Here is a 22,276-nt window from a genome sequence, read left to right as displayed (position 1 = left end):
TGGGGACTTTCTGATATTTGTATAATGCTGGCCTAGAACCTGCAGGTAATCGAAAAATTGTCTGATGCATGTGTTTGATTTTTTTATAATATCTCTTAGTACAAAACTGATTCTGTAAGCTACCACTTAAAGAAGGGTGAAAAAAGCATGTTTTTACCCTAGTGAGAAAGTATAGGTTACTTGCAGGTTCTTAGGTTCCTTTATAATTTTTAAATTTACCAAGTAGTCAAATAATAATTCAGTTTAGAAGCATAATGATGCATGTCCCTCCAATCTGTTAAGTAAGAAAATCAATAATAATACCACTTTTCATGATACATATAAGTATCACTGCTTAACTTATCTGCATCTTTCTTTATGGCCCTTTACTTTTGTCAAACCTCTGCACGTGTGCGTTTCGCAGTATAATGCCAATGTGATAATATTCAGAAGCTGCCTTTTTTCCCCAAGTGTTGCATTTTTATTCTTCTACAGATGATTCTTTTGTTAGACCAGTTACTTTTTGGATTGTTGGAGATTTTGATAAACCTTCTGGGAGACAATTGTTATATGATGCTATCAAACATCAGGTAGGTGGTAGCATTTCAACTTAAAAGGTTGAGGCAGTGTGGTTCAGTGGCTAGAGCACTGGACTGGGACTCCCTTCTCCTCTCTCTTCCAACATTTCCCCTTCCACCGTCTCTGTCTTTTCTGTCTATATTGTGAGCTTTTTGGTGGTAGGGACTCTTTCTTACCATATGTTTTGTATGGGGCCTAGCACAATCGGGCATCCAATCTCAGTTGAGGCCTGTAGGCACTTACCCTAATGCAAATAATAATGGACAGAGTTCAGGCTGACAGACCTAATATTAGAGTGACACTGCTGTGTTTTGACTTGAGCATGCATGTGAGCATTGTACCATAACCTCTGCTTTTTGTCTCTCATTTGCACGGATTGTAACAGAGGAATTTTTCTCTTCCAGTGTTTTGGACAAAATAATTCTTATGTATTTCAATGCAGTACCTGCTCACAAAATAAATTACACATTCAAATAAATATCAGAATTGTATAATTACTTTTTTTTTTCTCTTTTTTTCTTTGTCCCTTTCAATCTCTGGACATTAACCTGTACACTCCACAATAAAACACACTTGAGAAATACGAATTTTGCTCAGAGTACTACTTTAATGTCTCTCTCCAATTTCCTCTTCAGGCAAAAGCCTGAGTAAACAGATAAGCCTTACACCTTGTCCTACAAGTGGCTGAATTTTCTTTTTCAAGAGTGAGGAAAAAAAATCAGTTCCTGCATTGTGACAATTGAGCGCTTTAACATAAATATTAAGAAACTTACCATTTTAACTAACTCAGACATGTTGCCAATACTCAGTAAGGGTTCTAGTTATGACTACATGATAATTCAATACAAACCGGGAATCAGGGAGGGGAGGTTTGTTATAGTTGTGGTGGGAATCGTGCCTTTGAATTTCTTGACTACTGTTCACTTATTCTCTCGATACCGTTTCTGTATTAACTTAGATTTTGTATTTAATACTACATAGTTGTGGGTCATGTAATAAAACAGCATGGCCAATTTTCTTTCTTTAGCCATTTAAATTTTTCTGGCTTCTAAATAAGTTGCAAGTGTCTGGCAAGTACTTTGAATTTCTGCAGCCATGTCACCTAAAGCTGGGATTTTGTCAGGTCTTGTCATGCTCAGGCTGGATCATTACTCTCTAAAAGAAAACAGATGCTGTGGGAAATGATGTTGTTGTATAGGGGGTGCTGTTCCCTCTCAGTATTTGAACCAGTGCCATACAAGGGTGTCAGGTGGGCAGGCGTGGTGCCACCTGACATGCCAGCTTTAAGGTCTTGACCCCTTGGGCTCATTAATACCCTACAGTGCTTGTTGTAAAAGTAGAGTGTTAACTCCTGTTTATCCTGGCTAAATTTCAGCTTTAGTAACTACATTCTACCTACCTAAATTATCCTTTAAGAGTGGAAAATATATTTTTCATGTTTTTGTCCAAAATAGTCACGTAGTATTGCCAGGTTTCATTCCTGCAGTGGCTATACTTCAGTATAAAGCAAGGCAATAGTACAAAGCAGACACACAATGTGTGGCAATTGGTTTGCACTGTGCTTTGGGATCTATTTAGTATTTGGATTGTAAGCTCTTTGTGGCAGGAACCTTGGCTTCATACTTCTCTAATATTCTAAACATGCTGGTGCTATGCAAATAATAAATAAGTTAGCTTAAAGTCATTCATTATCATTAGTCCTGTTAGCTTTGAGCCGCTGACTTCCTGATTTGGATTCAATATTTCCCATTAGGCAATACAGAACAGTTTTCTTTTGCTTTTTATTATAACGGATTTATCCCACTTATCTAAAAACAGACTAGAATTCTAAATGCGTTCTAACTAGCACTTTATTAAAACACAGAAATCCAGTAATCATGTCCGAATTAGCATGATTAATAACCCTAGTGAAGATCCAAGCAACAAGAACACAATCATCACCAGGGCCATATGGGCAGCTTTACAGACACAAACGTCAAACAGTGCCAAGAACTTCATCACTAAAATGGCTAAAGAAGAGACAGCAAAGGCACTGGAAGCAGGAGCTGACATCACAGAATTTGCGGTTGGTGTAAGTACTTGTGATGGCTTTTACCGGTGGTGGGATGCTTTGCTAGCTCTTGTGATGAACTTCTTAGCGTAAATGCAGATTGTAACTCTTGATGCAGTATGCTCGCACAAAAATTCAAATTCTTGTCCTTAATGGGTTAATTTCACCAAACTCAGCATGTTTTCACAATTGAGAGAGGATTATTTACTTTATTTTTATGGCTTTGAAACCCAGTGGGGTCTTGATTTTTAAAAAAATACTGTGCAAGTATTTTTCTGTGCAAGTCTAGTAAAACATTGTTTAGATTTTCTTTTTTAAAAATTGCATCCCAAAAATGCTTTAGATCATTACATACAAGACAGAAAGCAATAGTTAAAATTAAACCCTCCTATTATAAGGTCAGAAAGGACTGAGGAATGACAGTCCCACTGTTTTTCAATTTAATTACTTTGTGCATTTGTTAACCTATTTTGCATATTCAGTTTCCATTTTCAGTGCATATGAATTCTTCAAACAACAGAAGGGAAGAGAAAATATTAGAAGAATAAGAAAATATGATTTTTAGAACTGCAAAAATTAGCAATGGGGCTTCCAGGCAGGGTAGTACCTGAAACTATTGCTGAGTCACTTTCTGAAATTAGCTACATTTCAGTTTGATGGTGTCACTTTAATAAGTACAGGAAAAGGAGAAAATGTTTTCAAATTAAACTTGAAAAAGTGATACCAAGTCATTAAGGATAAAGAAATTCATTATGACTATTCCAAGTAGCAGGAATGGCAGACGACAAGGCTTTCACGTCAAAAGTGGTGAGACTGATTGTTTGAAAAGGACATAAAGAGGCCAGGGCTCAAACAGAGAACAGGAGAAAGGTAATAAAGAGAGAAAGGGTTTGTGGGCTAGGTTGTAGCAAACTATGAAGAGGTTTGTAAAAACTTGATAAGACAGTTTAACAAGTAGTGTCTATCTATCACAGGGCATTTCTGCAGAGTCTCTATTACGGTTCCCATTTCAGTGAGAATATGTTTTCTTTTTTTCTTTCAGGGCATGGATGTCAATACTTTTAAAGAGGCCTTTGAATCCCCCAAAGTGGATTTTATACTGTCTCATGCCATGTACTGCAGGGATGTTCTTAAGTTGCAGAAAGGACAGAGGGCAGTGATCAGCAATGGAAGGGTGAGCTCACTTCCCAGACTGGGAGACAGACATATTCAATATGTAGCAAATAAGGAAAACTTAAGTGACAATGGGGATCTAGGAATGCAATGTTGACTGTAGCCAAAGGTTGTTACCATCTGATGGCTCTTTACGTGTGAAATTAGTGGCTGCTCTCAATACAGTTTCAACTGGACAAATGTCCAAGTAACAAAAATGTCAGTTTTGACTAGCACAACTTGAAGCACAAAGGCCTCTTACCCCAGAGAGGCTAACTCCAATTCAAGGCTGCGGCAGATGCATTGGGCAGTGTGACAAAGTTGTGTTGCTGCTGTCAGTGCCCAGAGCTCCGCATCCAGCACCTTCCACTATTCAACTTTTTAAATAAATCATTTCACTGTAAAATTCCACTCCAAACAATGAAACCCTTTTGTCCAAAGCAATTAATTTTTTTTTCTCCTGACTTCAAACAACTATAACAAAAAACCAAAACAGGTGCCGCTGAGCATTGGTTTTTTTTCAGTGCTAACTACATTTCCTGTCATGTGGTCATACACTGTAAGTGTTTTATTCCTGTCATTGAGAATTCACTGGGCAACTCTAATAGATCTCAGAGTAGCAGCTGTGTTAGTCTGTATCCGCAAAAAGAAAAGGAGTACTTGTGGCACCTTAGAGACTAAAAAATTTATTAGAGCATAAGCTTTCGTGAGCTACAGCTCACTTGACGAAAGCTTATGCTCAAATAAATTCGTTAGTCTCTAAGGGGCGCCCCAAGTACACCTTTTCTTTTCTCTAATAGATCTGACGCTTGAGAAATATGATTTGATAGTGTTTGCTGAACAGCGGGATTCTGGTCTGGAATTCCATTGCACCCTCGAGTTTGATCTACATAACACAATGCATCTCAGTCTCCAAGTACTCAGAGGATGCTGTGAAAGTATATATTTTACATAATGACAGGTCTGATCTTCACACTGCTGAACACCCTTTGAGAGGTGATAACTACCCTCAACTCCCATTGATATTAATATGACTCGGGCACTTGGCACCTGCAGGATTGGGCCCAGAGTTTGTATCTTTGAAATGTCTTTGAATTTTGTTTCAGTACAGCACTTGCCTAATAAGTCTGACTCCATTTTCTTTACAGATTATTGGCCCATTAGAAGACAATGAGCTGTTCAATCAGGATGATTTCCACCTCCTAGAGAATATTATACTAAAGACATCTGGACAGAAAATCAAATCCCATATTCAGCAGTTGGGAGTAGAGGAAGATCTGTAAGTACATATGAACAGGAACTAAGTGGACTGGTTGAAAGCAGGGCTCAAGTCAGTAACATGGCCTTCTGCAATGGGAAGAGGGGAGAGCAAGTAGACTTGCCACGGTTTGTAGAAAGTGCACACTAGACTATAAATAAATAGTCATGTATTCATCTTGCCAATCATAAAATATTTAGAGGGGATAAGGGGAAAAAGACATTTTAAGTTGCTGTATTGAGTTGAATCCGCTTTGATGGCCTTCTGCAGCCCACACACTCTCCTTCAGAAATAAATTATTGAAGTGATTGGAAAACCAAGAAACACGCTTTCTGTATCTGTGGTTTTCAACTTGTGGTCCGGGGAACCCTGGGGGTCTGCAGACTAGGTCTAAGATTTTCAAAGTGGTACATACCTTCATTTAAAACTTTTTTTATAAGCTCTGCAAATGAAAAGGGTTGAAAACCACTGATTTGTATCATTAAAATAAGCCTCTGAACAGCAAGCTTAATGGCACGGATGCAGAACATTGCTCTGTTAGTTGTGGGGTTCAGGTTGTGGTCTCTTGGCTGGAGGAAGGGGGCTAGTATGGTAACTGTCATGCAGAATGGGAAGAAATATGAAGAGGAATAAGGGTGGCACCCCAAAAAAGAAAACATGGAGGTGCTCTCTGCACTCACTCTTCTTTCAAGCCAGGTACAGTTAAAACCCAGCTTTAGCTCACTCTGACTACAGAACAGCTCCATGTGCTAAGTGGAGAAAACTTTTTAAATTGGAAGAAAATATGGTTGCTACTCCCTACTGTGGCCTATGATTAGAATGAAATCTCTTACATTTCTACACGCAACTCAACATATTGCTAAGGGCCTGGCAATGCTCTTTTTTTTGGGAGGGGGGGGCATATAAGATTAGATTTGAAAGTGTTTTAACCCATCTGCTCTTGGGTGCTTGGGTTTAACAGTAATGCAGATGTTGGATCACTACAATATTTACTTACAAACAGAGAAGGAGGAAGAAAATGGGAAAGAGAACATGCTATCAGGATGCCACAAAAAATACCTTTTGTGGACATACTGGGGTTCAGCTTATGTTTGCTGATTAGCCTTTAATATTTATTTGAGTATTGTAGATCCAAAATCCATTTCCGTATCAATAACAGTGACTAAGCACATAAGCTTCTTTTAAAACTTCATTCTTAATTTATTAGCATTTCATGGTGAGACACAGGTGGAAAAAATGAATGGAGGAGGAAAAAAAGGGGTGGAGAGACACAGAGATCCTTATTATGGGTTTAACAAAATGTATTTTAAAAATCTAGTCATGTTCAAGTTCAAAGTAACCGATACAAGTTTCCAAAAGACACTGATTCCTGTACACTGCCATCTATTTACAGTTTGAGTTTGTAGGATCTCTTGAGTATCCTGTCCATTTAGCTTATACAGCCTGCAAAACTCCCCCCTGCTTTCCTGTGATGACCTGCTACCTTTTAAAAGCCAGCAGCATGCATTTTTTTAACATAGTCAAACAGATTTTTAAGTGTAAAGACATTCGCTATTGTGGTGAGACCTTGCACACCACAATTCTATCAGAGTGAGTATTAACAGTGCCATAGATCCCTTTATACCCATAGCCAGTAGAAGGAAAGGGAGAAGACTTAAGGTCTGCTCCAGGAAAGGGGCTGGGGGAAGGGAAGGAGGATATGGTTTGAATTTGTGCTGAATTTTGGGCACAGCAGAGCCAAGGTCCTAGCAGATGTAGGCCCAGCTTTGGACTGAGCTCTGGATTAGAAAACATGCCAGGATTTCGCAGATTTGATAAGGTATATAGTTTTGTTACGAATGGCTTGCACAATTTGCTATAAACCCATGAGACTAGTAGTTAATTATGGGAAAAGCTGACAGATCCTTAACTACGGCATCAGTAGCTAGCACTGCTATACCATGCAACCCAATTTTTATTGTTCAGTGTTTCATTCTTGAGATTTGTTATGTTGTCAGAGAATTGGATTGTACAAAAGGTGTTTTTCTTTAATCTGGAAAATGTAAATGATATTTAAAATACTAGATTAAATATTCAGGGAATAATAAAAGGGAAGTAATTGTCAACAGTGAATTTATTTGTTAATTATGGCACCATGTTGCATTCAAATTTGCTTGATGCACGGGATTGCTTTCCAGTGCTCTAAAGAGAACTGTAGTTTAAAAAAAAAAAAAAAAAACTTCTGGAACTGCCCAGAAGAGTGCTCTGCAAAGTTATGAGAGCTGGGTTCAATTAATCTCTTACTGGTCTGGCAGAGGCAGGAAGAGCTCTGGAGGCAGCATGTTCAGTCACTACAAATGCAATCTGATTTGCATTGCTCAGCAATTAACCCCTCTCGTACATAATGGAGTGATATTTTTTCCAGAGAGAGTCCACTGGTGATCATGCCTTAGATCTTCAGAAAAATCTTCAGAGTTACCTCAGAGAAATTGTGGGACCTCAGGGTGATGGGAAAAAGGAGGATAATAGCTCCTATAATCTGGGTTAGATTTTAATTTCAGAAGTTTCCACCATTTTCATGCTGTTGTCTCAAAAATTGCACTACTGCACGTATACATTAACAATAAAGGGACTGTTCTTGAGAGGAGTAAAACATATAGTCCATGCATCTGAGATTAGAATCTGGGCCTCTTATTTTGTATATAATCTTCAGTAATACTAGGGGAAATACATAAATATTTCAGAGTATTTTAAACCCTTCTCTCTTCCAGTGCAAGTGACTTGGTAATGAAGGTGGATGCTCTTCTGTCTGCTCAGCCAAAAGGAGAGGCAAGGATTGAATATCAATTTTTTGAAGACAGATACAGGTATCGGGCTAATGTTAAATTCAGAGTACATTTGTTGACCTATGTATTTCTTCTTCCTTGTCGTTGATGTATATTCGCTCTATATCTTGTTAAACTTTGAATCGTCATTATCAACATCATGGCAAATCGCACATAGCCTCAGTTGCAGGTTTATTTTTCTGTTGCTACACAGATGTAGCAATAGAATAGTCTCAGGACACAGTAATGTTTCAGAGAAGTTTTGTGTTTCACAAAACTTAATAAAATAAAACATTTAATGAGAAATTGTTTGAGTGCAAGAGCAAATGGGTAGTGCGCTTATCTACTTTGTCACTATTGTAATAATTGGGCTTACAGATTTGCCCTAATTGTAAGCTCAGTTATACAAAGTGAATAGAAGTTCATAAAATGTCACAATCTGTAACAATAAATGTTGACGAGAAAAGGTGCATGTGGGTGACAGACTGAATTAGTACAAACAAAAGGACTTGTGGATGTAACTCAAGGACTGCTTTAAGATCATGCTTCGTAAACAAGAAAAGAGTGGGACCAGAAATCAATGGACCTAAATTGTTGTGTCAGAAACTAGGTCTAATTGGTGGAAAAATGAGTGTTTGGGCCATTCTGCTCATCACTCCCTTTTGGGGCCCTTAAAAGAGAAGATTTAAAAAAAAAAAAAAAAAAAGAGAAGCTTCTCTGACAACTGCTGGCTGGGAGATGGGTGGACTGGGAGGAGCAAGCATTAGCAACATGGCTGCCTCCCCATTGTGTCATTGGACCTGGGGTCTACTATAACACCATTGGGCCTTTGTCATCCTGATCCTGAGAGATGTCCTGGCCAGACCAGGCCAAAGAAAGGTACCCAGATGACATTGTCACCTCCACCAGCTCTGAGACGTTGGTTCCTGCTTTCTCCCCTTCACTCCCCCACCCCTCCAAAAAAACCACAAACCCATCCTCGTGTCCTTTTCTTTCTCACAAGACCATATACTTTATAACACTGCCGTAAACCTGTATGGCCAAAAAGGCAGTTTTAAAGCAATGCCCTGAACAGCCCAATACAGGTACAAGTTTGCCCAGTCTCGGAGTGGCTAATAAGACCATATGCTTTTCCAGCAGTGCAGTTGCAAGTGAAAGTCAACACCAGCAATAGAGTCTGCATTTTCTGTCGTTCCCTCTCATGTATGTTTGTTTTGTCATGTAGGAAAAGGGATCAGACTTCTTCATAGATTCTAAGGCCAGAAAGGAGCATTGTGATAACCTAATCTGACCTTCTGTATAACACAGGCCAGAGAGCATCCCCAAAATTATTCTTAGAGCAGATCTTTTTAGAAAAAACATTCAGTCTTTATTTGAAAATTGTCCGTGATGGAGAATCCACCACAACCCTTGGTAGATTGTTCCAGGACTTCAATAGCAATATCAAAAACAACAGCTCCACCCTATTTTAGCTAACTTTTTCCATTTCCCCCCCCAAAAAGGACACTTACTACCATCTAAGACAGGGGTCTCCAAACTTTATGAGACCAGGGCCATATTAGATTTTTGAAGGGGCTTTGCGGGCCGAAGCGACTGTGAAAGAAATTATATATGCAAAATCATTAAAAAAACAACACTGCTGTGTCAGTATTGCATTCAATTCTAAATCAGGCTCCCCTTTTTGGGTCTGCTCTGCCCTGTGCCTGCTAGGCATGCCTGCTCTGCTGCAGAAAATGACAAAGGATTGAAAGTTTGGCTGTACTTGGGTAAGAGAAGCTCCAGGTTCCCATTGTTGGTTGGGGCTGTTTGGTTCTATTAGTGCTGAAGTAAAATTTTAACCATTATGAAATTAATTTCCATCTTCTTTACTTCATTTATTGGCGATGTAATTAAGCATCTGGTTTGTATTTTTACTCTAAGGCAGGGGTCCGTGCCTGCTCGGCTGCAGCAGCAACTCTCCCCTAAGTTGGCTCCCCTTTTGAGGGGACACTGGCTCCCGGGGGCACTCACCCCTCCACACTGCTCAGCTGAGCTATTCCCTTCCCCCCCACAACCCATGCGACCTGCTTCCAGCAGCCCCTCCCCCTGCCTGCTCTGCGTGCCTACTCAGCTGCAGCCTGCCTGTTTGCTTCTCCCGGTACCTGCTCGGCTGCAGCAACGACTCTCCCCTAAGTTGGCTCCCCTTTTGGGGGGGACACTGGCTCCCAGAGGCACTCACCCCTCCACACAACTCAGCTGGGCTGCCACCCCGTGTGAGCTGCTGCCAGCAGCCCTTCCCCCTGCCTGCTCGCTTGCCTACTCAGCTGTTCGCTTCTCCCCTGTTGGTTGGAGGGCCAGAAAAATGGAAGCCCCAGGCCGGATCCGGCCCACGGGCCGTAGTTTGGAGACCCCTGATCTAAGAAATGGTCAAACAAAGGCTTTTCCTTCTGAAGACCCTCTACAACTAGAGGGAAAGGGAAGAAGGGATATTGTTAAGACAAAAGGCTCACTTAAAAGCATTTGAAATGTAGACTATTAACTGTTTTTTCCTTCTCTTCTGTATCTTTAATAAAAGGTTAAACTTTTAAAAAACTTTTAATGGTGTATTTGCCATGGGACTAAGCAGGGTCAGGTCTCTGTATACCAAACCTTATTTAAAATTGTTTAGTGTTGGACCATGACAGTCATGTTAACACCTTTGATTCTTTGGGCCAATTTAGTCCATCAAAATTAATACATCAGCACCCAACCTACAGATCCTTAGGCTATTTGGCCCCAGTTCAGGAATGTACTTAAGTACATGCATAACTATACTTAAGTATGTGTGAGTAGTCCCATTAAGCACCTTCCTGAATTACAAGGTTTCAGAGTAACAGCCATGTTAGTCTGTATTCGCAAAAAGAAAAGGAGTACTTGTGGCACCTTGGAGACTAACCAATTTATTTGAGCATAAGCTTTCGTGAGCTACAGCCTATTGAGCTGTAGCTCACGAAAGCTTATGCTCAAATAAATTGGTTAGTCTCTAAGGTGCCACAAGTACTCCTTTTCTTCTTCCTGAATTAGGAATTTGCTGGGATTTTCACCCACATTATTTGGGATTCTAAGAGCAAAGGGGTTTGTTGTTTATCCATAAATCTGTTTGTTTAAAATGGCTTTTTTAATTCTTGATTTTTTGTCCTCTTCTCTTTTAATTTAGTGCAGTTAAACTGAGACCAAAGGAGGGAGAGACCTACTTTGATGTGGTGGCTATTGTTGATCCGGCTACCAGAGATGCTCAAAGACTTGCACCATTACTTATGGTATATATAAACATTGTAATGCATTAATCAGCAGTTAAAAGACAGTAAAATAGTTTAAAACTTTTATAATATAGTTTGTTCTGTAGTTATGGATTGTTTCTCTTTCCCCTTAAATGGATGGTGGATAGGAATCGTATAATGGCCTGTTGAAGCCTACAGCACAGTAAAAAAGCGTTTGAGAAATTTACGGGTATCATGAGAGAGAGACAAGATTAGGTTGTTGGTATGAGAAAAGCTTCAATTATGTGAAGTGCAGAGCGTTTGTTAGTCATGTTGGCATGTAATGTTTGATGCTCCTTGACATCTCTTGTTAGTAAAATTATTACTTATTTGAAATCTCATCTTGCGTTTGAAAAAATAGAATAAACAGAGTTGAAAATCATGGTAGTGGGATTATTAATTAAACTGGAGATAAAGTAATGATCAATTTCTCAGAAGGGCTGTGGGCTTTACAAAATTAAAGTGCTTTGAATTCATGGATTGGAAGGCTCTCTAGAAATACAAAGCATTGAATTGTTAAAATAAAATACTTCATCTCTAATAATTAGATCACGAGGCTATTTCTTTAATGTTTTAAAACCAATCTTCATATGAAAGTCTAACATCAAAAATTTAGAGCATGTCCATATTACAGAGCCTATGCTGGCACAGCCCCCTAGTGGCCATGTTGCATAGGAGTTCTTCTAGCAGAGTAAACCACTTGCCCAAACAACTCTAAGCTGATAGAGGCACTCTTCTATTGTCACAGTTTCGTCTACACTGAGGTTTTTGTCAGTATAGCTGTGTCAGCTAGAGGCTGTGACTCTCCCGCCTAGCCAACATAGCAATGCTGGCAAAACTTGTAGCGTAGACCAGGCCTTAGGCTATGTCTACACTACTAATATAGCAATACTGGTATACAAAGCGCTCCTAGTGTGGACTGGCAAAGCTGAGCTTTGTATTGGTACAGTAAAACTATCCCCATGAGCAAAACAAACTATACTAGTTAAAGTGAAGCTTTGCCTGAATAGCTGTGTCTACACTACAGTCTTCTGCTGGCACAGCTATGTCACTCAGGGATTACCCGTCTTTACGCCCCTGACTAACATAGCTATGCCAGCGGAAGACTAGTGTAGACGTAGTCCTAGATGACTCCATATTTTACAGTGTTTTTCTGTATTGACATGGATAAAATTAGACTCACATCTCACATATTTGTGAGATTCATTTGGATAAATACATCAGATAACTAACTTCAGCATGTCAGTGAAATGCTAATTACAGTATACTATGTAATAAATAATTAAAAAGGCATGGTAAGAACAGGGCCAGATTAACACAGGGGCTTTAGGGGCTGCAGCCCAGGGTCTGGGGCTAAGGGGGGCCCTGCAAAAATAAATCCATAATTATATAGAATTCACCAACCCGTTGATTGCAATCGACTGGTCGATCCTCTGCCAGTCGATTGCGATCTCTGGGCTGCTAAAAGTCCAGTGGCGCAGCATGGCTCAGGCAGGCTGCATGCATGCCATGGCCCCACACCGCTGCCGGAAGCTGCCAGCTGCTGGGCACATCTCTGCGGCACCTGGCGGGGCAGGAGGCAGCTCCACACGCTGCTCCCACCCCCAGCACTGTCCCCGCAGCTGGCCAATGTGAGTTGCGGGGGTGACACTTGCGGGGATGGGTAGCGCATGGAGACACACCATTCCCCTCCCCACAGGGGCATGCAGAGACATGCCAGCAGCCGGCCACTTCCGGGAGCAGTGTGGGGCCACGGCATGCAGGCAGGCAGCCTGCCTGAGCCCGCCGGCCAGGAGCCGCCTGTGATAAGCACCTCCCGGCCGGAGCCTACACCTCACACCCTCTCCTGCACCCCCAACCGCTCCCCCAGGTCAGAATCCCCTCCTGCACCAAACTCCCTCCCAGAGTCCACACCCCTCATCTGCACCCCAACATGCTGCTCCAGCCTGGAGCCCGCTCCTGCACCCAAACTCCCTCCCAGAAAGAAACTAATATAACAGCTGTTCTAAGGTAAGAAGTAGGCTATTTTGAATTAACTTAACTATATTCTACATGTTTTAAGACTGAAATGTAACCACAGAATGACTTTGTTAATTAAAAGGCAAGTTTAATATAGTGTTAATAGCCTCAATGCCATAATTGTGATCATTTTGTTTTAAATTAGGAAAGAGACTTGTATACAGGGGCCACACAAAATCTAATAGCCCCAGGCGCACAGGAGAGTTAATCCGGCCCTGGGTAAGGCCACTCTCAAATGATTTTTCATTGGATCATTTTATACAAGTTCAGTTCCACAGACAATACTGTTGAGGGAGAATCTGTCTGCATCTTGTCTACTACTTAGAATATCCCCAAAGTCCTATTTAAAATCATGGTACGCAAGTAACTAATTCACTTCACCAATTCAATCAAATAAAATGTGTGGTAGGCAGATTGTTAATGCTCATTAAGGCCTAATCTGCAAAAACAGTACTCATCTCTCTAGTAGGAATTTTAGGGTATATGTGTCTCTCATATTTTTAGGTTTTGAACCAACTGATAAACATGAATCTAAGAATTTTTATGAACTGCCAGTCCAAACTTTCTGACATGCCTCTGAAAAGGTAAGGAATACTATGTTGGGGGAAAACACCTTAGTGTAAGCAGCAGTGTTAAAAACATTTGAGGATCATTTACAGGAGATAAACATGCAATTCTGAAGTAAGAAAAGGCCCCTGAGGGCAACGGTTCTGTTCATGGCAACTTTGGAGGTTTCAAAATTCATTTTCGTTCCACAATGGAATAAAAAGTAACTCTTCTGAATGTTTTCGCAAAACCAGAGTTGTGCTTAAATGTTCTCTTTGGGATCGAAACATGAGTTTTTCAGTTCAGGAAGGGGGTGTGTATCTGTCTGTCTGTGTCTAGAAACTGGTGGGTACGGCACTGGCATGGGATTTGGGAGATCCAGCTTCAGTTCCCTGCTCTGCCTGATTCAGAGCAGAGTTTTGACCGTTCTGAACTGGGAAGAGCAGGGACCTGAACATGGATTTCTCGCATCCCACTGTCCTAACCACTAGCCTATAGAATCAGAGTATCTCTCCTGTCTCATCCCCTCCCCTCCCCCATGAAAACTTTATCAAAATCAGTATGTCTCGGCATATTTGCCCACTTCAGTCTCTGGTATCTCTGTTGTGACTTTAACTACAGCGATTCAAATGCAATATTAAGATATTATAGCTACTCCATAAGACACTTCAGAATTTAATTTGAGTCTAGATCCTTCTGGTAAAGTAAAATATTTAATTAGTCAAGATGAAATTTGATCTATGTTAAGTGTGATTTCTTAAGCAAAGAGCCTATACATAGAAGGGAACACAAGTCCAGTAATGGGCTTTCAGAGGCTCTGAGACTATCCGTTGGAAAGATGACTGTCAGTGAGAGTTAAAAGGCATGAAACATGGCAGCCAGATATTCTATTTCCTTTTGCAATTTCAGCTTTTATCGCTACGTTTTGGAGCCTGAGATTTCTTTCACAGCAGACGACAACTTTGCTCCTGGTCCAATTGCCAAATTCTTGGATATGCCTCAGACTCCACTGTTCACTCTGAACCTAAACACCCCTGAGAGCTGGATGGTGGAGTCTGTCAGAACTCCATATGACCTTGATAACATTTATTTAGAGGAGGTAAGAGACTTCAGCATTTCCTATTTGTTTAGTGTGCTTGTATATGATTTTTCTGGGGCTCATCTTTGGAATTTGGAAGCTCAAAACAATGCAGTGCTCTAGACAGATGAGGGGAATGCCACATTTACACATTCTAGGCTTACTGCAGGTTCCACAGAAAAAACTGCATCACATTTATACAGCATTTCATAGAAATGGTCCTGAACTAGAAAAGAAGAAAAATTATTATGGGGCTCCAAACTTTTTATTTTTTAATTTTTTAAATAAAGGAGTTTTTCTGATGCTCCATATAGTGTCTTAAATTTTTTAAAAAATCATTTGTTCAAAATTTAAGGGTTTTTCAACTCCGGTTTGTTCAAGGGATGTTTTGTGTAGGCCTGAGAATATCACCTCAAATGTTCAGGCCCACCCACCTCCTCCCTCCCCTTTCTCTCTGAACACACACTTGTCTGCTGTCTGCTCCCTGTTCATTTTCAGTTCTGCTGTTACTGGTAGATACCCACTTTCAGGGGCTGGGGTTGAGCATGCACCACCACCAAATAGATAAACAGACAACATACAAAAGAAACTGGAAAATAAATGTTCTCTTATCTTTCCTTTATAGTAACCTTAGGAGTGAGTTGTCATAATAATAGGTCCACCATTTTCAGATGGAAATGAGATTTTTCAATTTGATGGTGATCCTTTAAAACTTTATATGCTATCAGAGAAATCTGGAAGGGGGGGCGTTATAAAAAGAAACAAGGAAAGAAGTGAAATCAAAAGAGGACTCCACATTTAATCCAAGAACACTGATAGTAAAATAAAGGAAGTATATCTGTCTGTACGGTCACTGGTTGGCATTTAGAAAAGCTTTATGGCATGGAGTTGTTAAACCACTTACTGTTGGCAGACACGACTTTCCGGCTTGCTAGTCTAAACTGACATTAGCTAATTAGGTCCTAGATACTAGTGCTGGGGTCTCATTACCTGCATTATAAGGTATACCACATTCACTTACACTAAGCTTAGGAAATTGTGAAGTGATGTAAAGTGAACAACTCTTTCTTGCTTCAGAGAGCAAGCTAATAACCCTAAGTAGGTGTGAAAGTATCATTTTTCCCCCCTTGGATTAAGCCATTGCACTGTTGACGAGAAACAATTAGATTTTATTTTTAAAAAAAAATTGTTTGTGTATCTAGTGTACGTGCAAGATGCCAGATTGAATGCCCTGGAGGCTGAAGTCCTCTATTTATCCACAGAACAGGTTTGGCATGGGCAGTGGCAGTGCAAGCTTCCCCACCAATGTGCCTCAACCCTGACCTGGAGGAACCACCTCTAGAGGTGAGAGGGTAGTTCAGTCTCCAGAACCATTGAGTCCTTGGCTTTGTCTGCTGAGGTTGTCAACAGTAGTGCCAACTTAGAGGGTGGCTCTTGTGATATGGACTTCTGTCCACTGCAAAGTGGAGCAAGACTGCCAAAATCACTTCAGATAGGGACATCAAAAGCCAACAGTTGGTAATAACTTTTGGCCACTGCCAACCTGGATTACATTTAGACTGAAAATCTTTATAACCTATTACCAATTCACCTTTATTTTTGCCTCCCTCTAATATATCTGGTAACATCCAGTGCCAGATGCAGTACAATGCATTAGATCGACCAATGGTTGGCTCTATCATCAATGATCCTGTACTAATTGTAAAGCAAATTGTATTTGTATCACTGTTAATTTATTGTCTTAAACAATTAAATTATAAATGGGCAACTAAAGGGACAATACTAATAATTTTAGACCTCTAAATTTATTTTACCAATTGTATTTTCCTTTTCTGTGCCTGAACACATGGAAAGATTCTGAACGTATCGGAGACTTTTCTAATCTAATCACCATCCCAAATCACTAAACAATACTGGCAGTGTTTTTGTATGTGAGATCTCCGAGATGCAGATCACTGAAGCTAACAATTAAACTGAGCATTCTGGAGCAGTAGGGAGGTTGGACCATCTCACAAAATATCATAACATTCTTCACAATTGATAGTTTCCTCAGGAGAAGGTCCAAGCCCAAAATAGCAGAGGATTAGGATTGAGGTGCATTGAGAACTCTGGGTGGGTAATTTTGCTCTGCAGATTTGTCCTGAATTATTTGCAGACAATTACATCATTTAGCATGCTGTGGGCATTGTGAAAATCTGTCTATGTATATAAAGATTAAATTATTGTTTGTTTTTAAATTAATTGGTAATGAAGGATGGTCTCGGACTGGACAGAACTCAACAAATCTGGGTTCAGTTTCCAGCTCTGTCACAGACTGTGTGTGTGACATCAGGCAAGTCACTTGAACTCTGCCTAAATTCTACATTTCTATATGCTTCTCTTCTCCCACCCTTTCTCTTGTCTGTAAACTCTTCAGGGCAGGGACTGTCTCATACTATGTATAAATACAGTGCCCAGCTCAGTGGGGTCCTGATCTCCTTTGGGGCCTCTAGGACTACTTTAATACCAATGAATAATAATCCACCTGAACCAAAATACACAAGTGCTTTTATTTAAAAACTAAAATTGAATTTTAGAGCATAATCCAGCCACTAGGCAATGTAGTCAGAATAACTGGTTTGAGTTATTTCTAAATGCACCAATGGCTCTTCTTTTTTTTTTTTTTTTTTTTTTTTTTTTGGTGGTGGCAGGTGGATAATAGAGTAGCTGCAGAATATGAATTGGAGTATCTGCTTCTGGAAGGACACTGCTATGACATCAGTACAGGACAGCCACCTCGAGGACTCCAGTTCACACTGGGAACTTCAGCCAATCCTGTCATTGTTGATACCATTGTGATGGCCAACTTAGTAAGTGACTGGTTTTATACAGGCAACAAACTACATTCCTCAAGGTTCTATCCTCTATGTTGCTCATGATATATGCAAAGTCTATTGGCAAGAACATTAAGAAGTACGGGTTGCCTTTTAATATGTTGAAAATACACATGTGACTATTGCTTGCACCCCAATGGATCTTGCAAGTTTGGTTTCAGTTGTGGAAGAATGGTTGGATTAGGTTGCTGGTGAGATATGTCAGAGCACTTTATTCCAAACACTGTCAAGGCAGAAGTCTCGCTTTTGGAGCGGGCTGTCAGTTGTTGTTACCAAGATACTCTTGATCCCTCCATATCCCAGCTTACTGAGAGGACTCTTGCAGGTAGTAGTGTGCCCTCTTAAGAATATTGGCATCACATTGAACAAGCTCTTCCCATGGAAAACCAATCAGTTGTGTAATTTGTGTAGGCTGGCCCTTGTCTCCAAAATAACCTTGTAATAGCAATTTGTGTCCTCACACCTATGAGGCTGTCATTTTAATTGTTTCCTAGCATGGCGGCTTCACATCTTGTTCAGAGAACAGTAGCACAATTGCTCACTGGTTTTATTATTTCCATTGGCTACCTGGAGAGTGTGAGCTGATCTGAAATTGACCTTGTTGATAGTTAATCATGCTGCCCTGGCTGTGTTCAACACCAACTTGAGCCTTGTCCAAAGAGGTCTTTGAAACCACCCATTTTTCAGGATTCCCTCATAATGTCTTAGGTCAGCAGACCTCCATAGCTTTGCTAAAGTGGGTCCTAGGAGTGGAAGTCATTCCTTCTTGACACTTGTCTCAGTTTATTCTCCCATTTTAAAAACAAGCAATATAGTACACTCCTTTATAGTCTGGGAGTCCAAGGTAGTAAAATCTTATTCTGCAGGCAAGTGAGTGATGGAAAGGGAAGAGATGTCATTTGTTCTGTAAAAATCTATAGAATCGTAATTTCAATGGTGTCACCCTCTGCAGAGTGGGTGTGTGTGTGTGTGTGTGTGTGTGTCGCGCGCGCTCGTGCTCTCTCTCTCTCTGCCACCCCACTTCCAGGTCCTCTGGCTGGTGGAAATTTTGGTAATACAATATCACTGGAAATGGGTCAAGTTGGGAGAAAGAACTCTTGCCTGATACCCATGAACACAATGTATCGAAGAGGACAAACCTAGAACAATTATGTAGCTATATATGCAAGAAAATGTTAAAAATTATACTTCAACACAGGGATGCGTTGCTTACATTAAAAAAGACATTCTATGGATGTTACCCTTGACATGTAGGACTGAAAACTTATTCATCAAAGTCATCATCAGTGTCATCTCTGTCTAGGGCAACACTGCTAGACATGTTATCACACTGATTCTCATCTGTGCCGCACTTGCACTTCTCCGTACAAGGCAGGCTGCTGGCCAAACGTTTGCAGGCTGGTGAGCATCTGATCTTTGCATACAAGCATTTGATTAACTGCAGGATTGATTTGGGAGTGTGTGGTATTTCATATATCACTGGTGTGATAAGTCCATGCCCAGTAGGGGAGGGTAGTTTTGGATGTGCTTGATCATCCCAGAGCCATTCCATTGCTTGATGATTTCCTCTCTTGATAGCACGTATAAATGTACCCCTTGTTGGTGGCAGTTTTTCTCCATTTGTCTGCTTCTTGGAAAACATCCATGAACATAGCTCTGTAAGTGTCATAATGTTGGTCTTCAAATGGTAAACTCAACATATGAATGCTTCCAGTGCATTTATGACCTCACCAGAGACTATCTCAGCTGTTCCAAGCACCTTTAGAGCAAGGAGAGTGGTCGTCAGAGACTAAATCCAGTGCCTTCCAGAAAGACAATTTGGTCTTTCCAGCCAATTTTCCAGTAGTGTCAAACCCTGAGAGGGCATGGAAACCTGGAAATGTGGTGGCTTTTAATGATCCTAGAGGTAGGAACACATCTCTGAAGGATATACACCAATTCTGTTCCCCAGCAGCAGGCACAAAAACAGAATCTTGCAAAAAAGTCTGGAATAGCATCTCAGAGGGAGCCCTAGAACATTAGTGTCCTGTATAAAAATCCAGACGTTACTAGCACTTGTCTCTGCGGTACAGATAGTATGCAAGATAATTTTAGTGTCCGCCTCCTCTTGGGAACTACAAAGAAATTCCATTGAACAGTGCAAGGCAGCAGCTTCATTATGAAGTCTCATGTGTTGAAACTATTTGATGGATACCTTCGGGCTTACTGCAGAAGGAGCAGGTGTTCTTCCTGAAATGCACACCATGGGACCTAGTGTAAGGTGAGCCTTGCCCACAGTTGTCACTTGTTCCAGCTTCTTCAACTTTTTTTCCTGATGCTTGAAGTACTTCCTTTCCAACCTTGCCAAATACAGTTTATGGGTGCACTTCCTCTAGTATTTAAGGTGCCATCCACCATTGTGTTTAACCAGGTCTTCCATAGTGACGCTCTCCTAAAATTCAGCTACTAGTCACTAATCTTTGTTTCCCCACTGATGCCTAAAAATGATCAAGACAAAAGTAAACACAAGGATTTTGTAATTAATTACTGCGGGATTGTACTTAATTATGTTATGTAGCTATGTGCATCCCATTTGGACGTGGATTCCAGTACCTTCTGGCTGGATGCTGAAATCCTAACCGGTGTCTCATCACAATTCTTTTGGCATAACAAAGCTGATACTCAATACCACTGAACTGCTATTTTGCCACACTCCTTCCAATTAATTGGGTAGCATGTTCTGAGCATTAAGTGACAAGACAGTATGGTCAGTTGAGGGCCACAGTTTAAATTTGTGACAGCTGAATGTTTGACATTGCTGTGTTAAAATATAATTTAAAGAAATTGATTTAAAAAAAACATTTTCTCAAATACGTATCTACATAATTGTTTCATTTGTCATGTTTGGTACCACTGTGTTTGTGGGAGAAATAAACCCAGCTTGATAGGATACCCAAATGATACTCAACTTGACCCATTTCCGATGACATTGTATTACCAAAATATTCACCAACTGGAGGACCTGGAGCTGGGAGCTGAGGGGGAGTGAGTTTCCCCCGCTACCACGCCGCAGAGGGTGACACCATTGAAATTAGGATTTATTTAATTTTAAACAAATCAGCTGACATTCCCTTTCAGGGCCCCGGGGAGGAACGGGGGGGCAAGTGGTGCAATTTGCCCTAGGCCTCAGAGGGGCCCCCATAAGAGTTTTCATGGGCCCCCACGAGAGTTTTCAGCGGGGGGGTCCTTCAGTGCCATCAAACACACCCAGAGTGAAGGACTCGCTGCTGTTTCTTCCACTCCGGGTCTTCGGAGTGCCCCGAAGACCCCAGGTGTCCTGAATTCCCTGGGTGGCCCTGCTCCCTTTGCTTCCCATCATTAACTTGCCCATGGCATTACACATGCTCCCAGACTGTAAGTCTTTTCTGTAATTACCTGAGGCTATGGCTACACTCGAGAGCTTACAGTGGTGCAGCTGCAAGCTCTGTAGTGTAGCCACTCTAAAGGGACAGGGGGAAAGCTCTCCTGTTGGCTTAATTAATCCATCCCCAACCAGCGGTGGTCGCTGTGTTGTCAGGAGAAGCTCTCCCGCTAACATAGCGCTGTCCACACCAGCACTTAGGTTGGTGTAATTTATGTCGCTCACAGGGGTGGCTTATTCATACCCCTGAGCAACATAAATTATATCGACATATGTGGTAGTGTAGAAATAGCCTCAGTGTCTACTAAGGTGAATATAGGCCTAATGGAAGAACAAAAAAGGAGCCAGATTTTCACAGTTGATTTTTCTATATTGCACAGTTCCCACCTCTTTAGCTGACAACTTCCATAATTTTGCTGTAAGATGAGCAGTGGGTATTGTGACTGTGCACACCCACAGGTGGGGAGTGGCTCAGATTTTTGTAAAACTGTTTTTAATTAGCCACTTTGTGGGGAAAACTACATGCTGCATTTGTTTGTTTTTTAATGGGTATATACTTCTCTGTTTAACTTTTCCTTCTTATAAGTTTGGTCTCTGAACAACTGAATCTGAAGAGATTTGGAAATAGCCTACTAAGCATGCACACTGCATCATTTTCCTGAAGTTCAGAAACTTGGACTGTTGTGCTTTTTCTCCAAATGTTTGCACATGCATCTCTGATTGTGCAATCATAATTACACATTTGGTGGCAGAATGAAAGAACATGAGCCTATAGGATGCATCTGCACAAATATTTAGACCCTCATCAGATTTTGTCACCTTAAAAATGAATTTTCTGATTCTTCTGCAATTAAAATCTAAAAATTGATGTTGCAATAACATACTTTTGTGTGTGTGTTCTGCATAGTAATTTTTTAAAAGTTGTACCAGCGTGGTGTGGTGCACTAAGTGTAGGATGTTAAATCAAGTTGAAGTCCCAATCAGAATGAACCAAACATTATGTACTGAAGCTGGATCTTTTATGGATCATTACAGTGGTTATCTGGTGGTGGCTTGAAATATATATTTTTTTCTGCCATTGAGGGAAGCCCACAAGTTAGACATTCTGGGTCATCTTTGCAGAAAAACAGACTGAAAGTCTGTGTTTGGTTTCTGCTCCGACAGTAACTACTTGAAAAAACTCCATCTGTTTGAAAGATTCTACCCGTTCCATGAGTATTCCTTACTTTGAAATGGGAAATTTCATTGGAACTGGTAGAA

At 40.7% G+C, this 22,276-nt stretch overlaps 1 protein-coding gene across 4 annotated transcripts in view; it reads left to right on the top strand.

Moving 5' to 3' along the window:
- The window catches only part of UGGT1 (UDP-glucose glycoprotein glucosyltransferase 1), a 94,921-nt gene that overhangs the window by 53,669 nt on the left and 18,976 nt on the right, over window positions 1-22,276 (top strand). For all 4 annotated transcript variants that reach the window (XM_048865192.2, XM_048865194.2, XM_075132244.1 and 1 more), the window contains 9 exons: window positions 475-569; window positions 2,423-2,629; window positions 3,651-3,782; window positions 4,909-5,039; window positions 7,769-7,864; window positions 10,998-11,100; window positions 13,624-13,703; window positions 14,575-14,764; window positions 17,434-17,592. In XM_048865192.2, the coding sequence (XP_048721149.2) occupies window positions 475-569; window positions 2,423-2,629; window positions 3,651-3,782; window positions 4,909-5,039; window positions 7,769-7,864; window positions 10,998-11,100; window positions 13,624-13,703; window positions 14,575-14,764; window positions 17,434-17,592 (1,193 nt within the window). The remainder of the gene's footprint in view (window positions 1-474; window positions 570-2,422; window positions 2,630-3,650; window positions 3,783-4,908; window positions 5,040-7,768; window positions 7,865-10,997; window positions 11,101-13,623; window positions 13,704-14,574; window positions 14,765-17,433; window positions 17,593-22,276) is intronic.

Source organism: Caretta caretta, chromosome 9, assembly GCF_965140235.1.
Source record: "Caretta caretta isolate rCarCar2 chromosome 9, rCarCar1.hap1, whole genome shotgun sequence".
NCBI classification, from domain to species: Eukaryota; Metazoa; Chordata; order Testudines; family Cheloniidae; genus Caretta; species Caretta caretta.
Note: the sequence above shows the minus strand (reverse complement) of the source record. Positions and strands in the feature narration are given on the sequence as shown.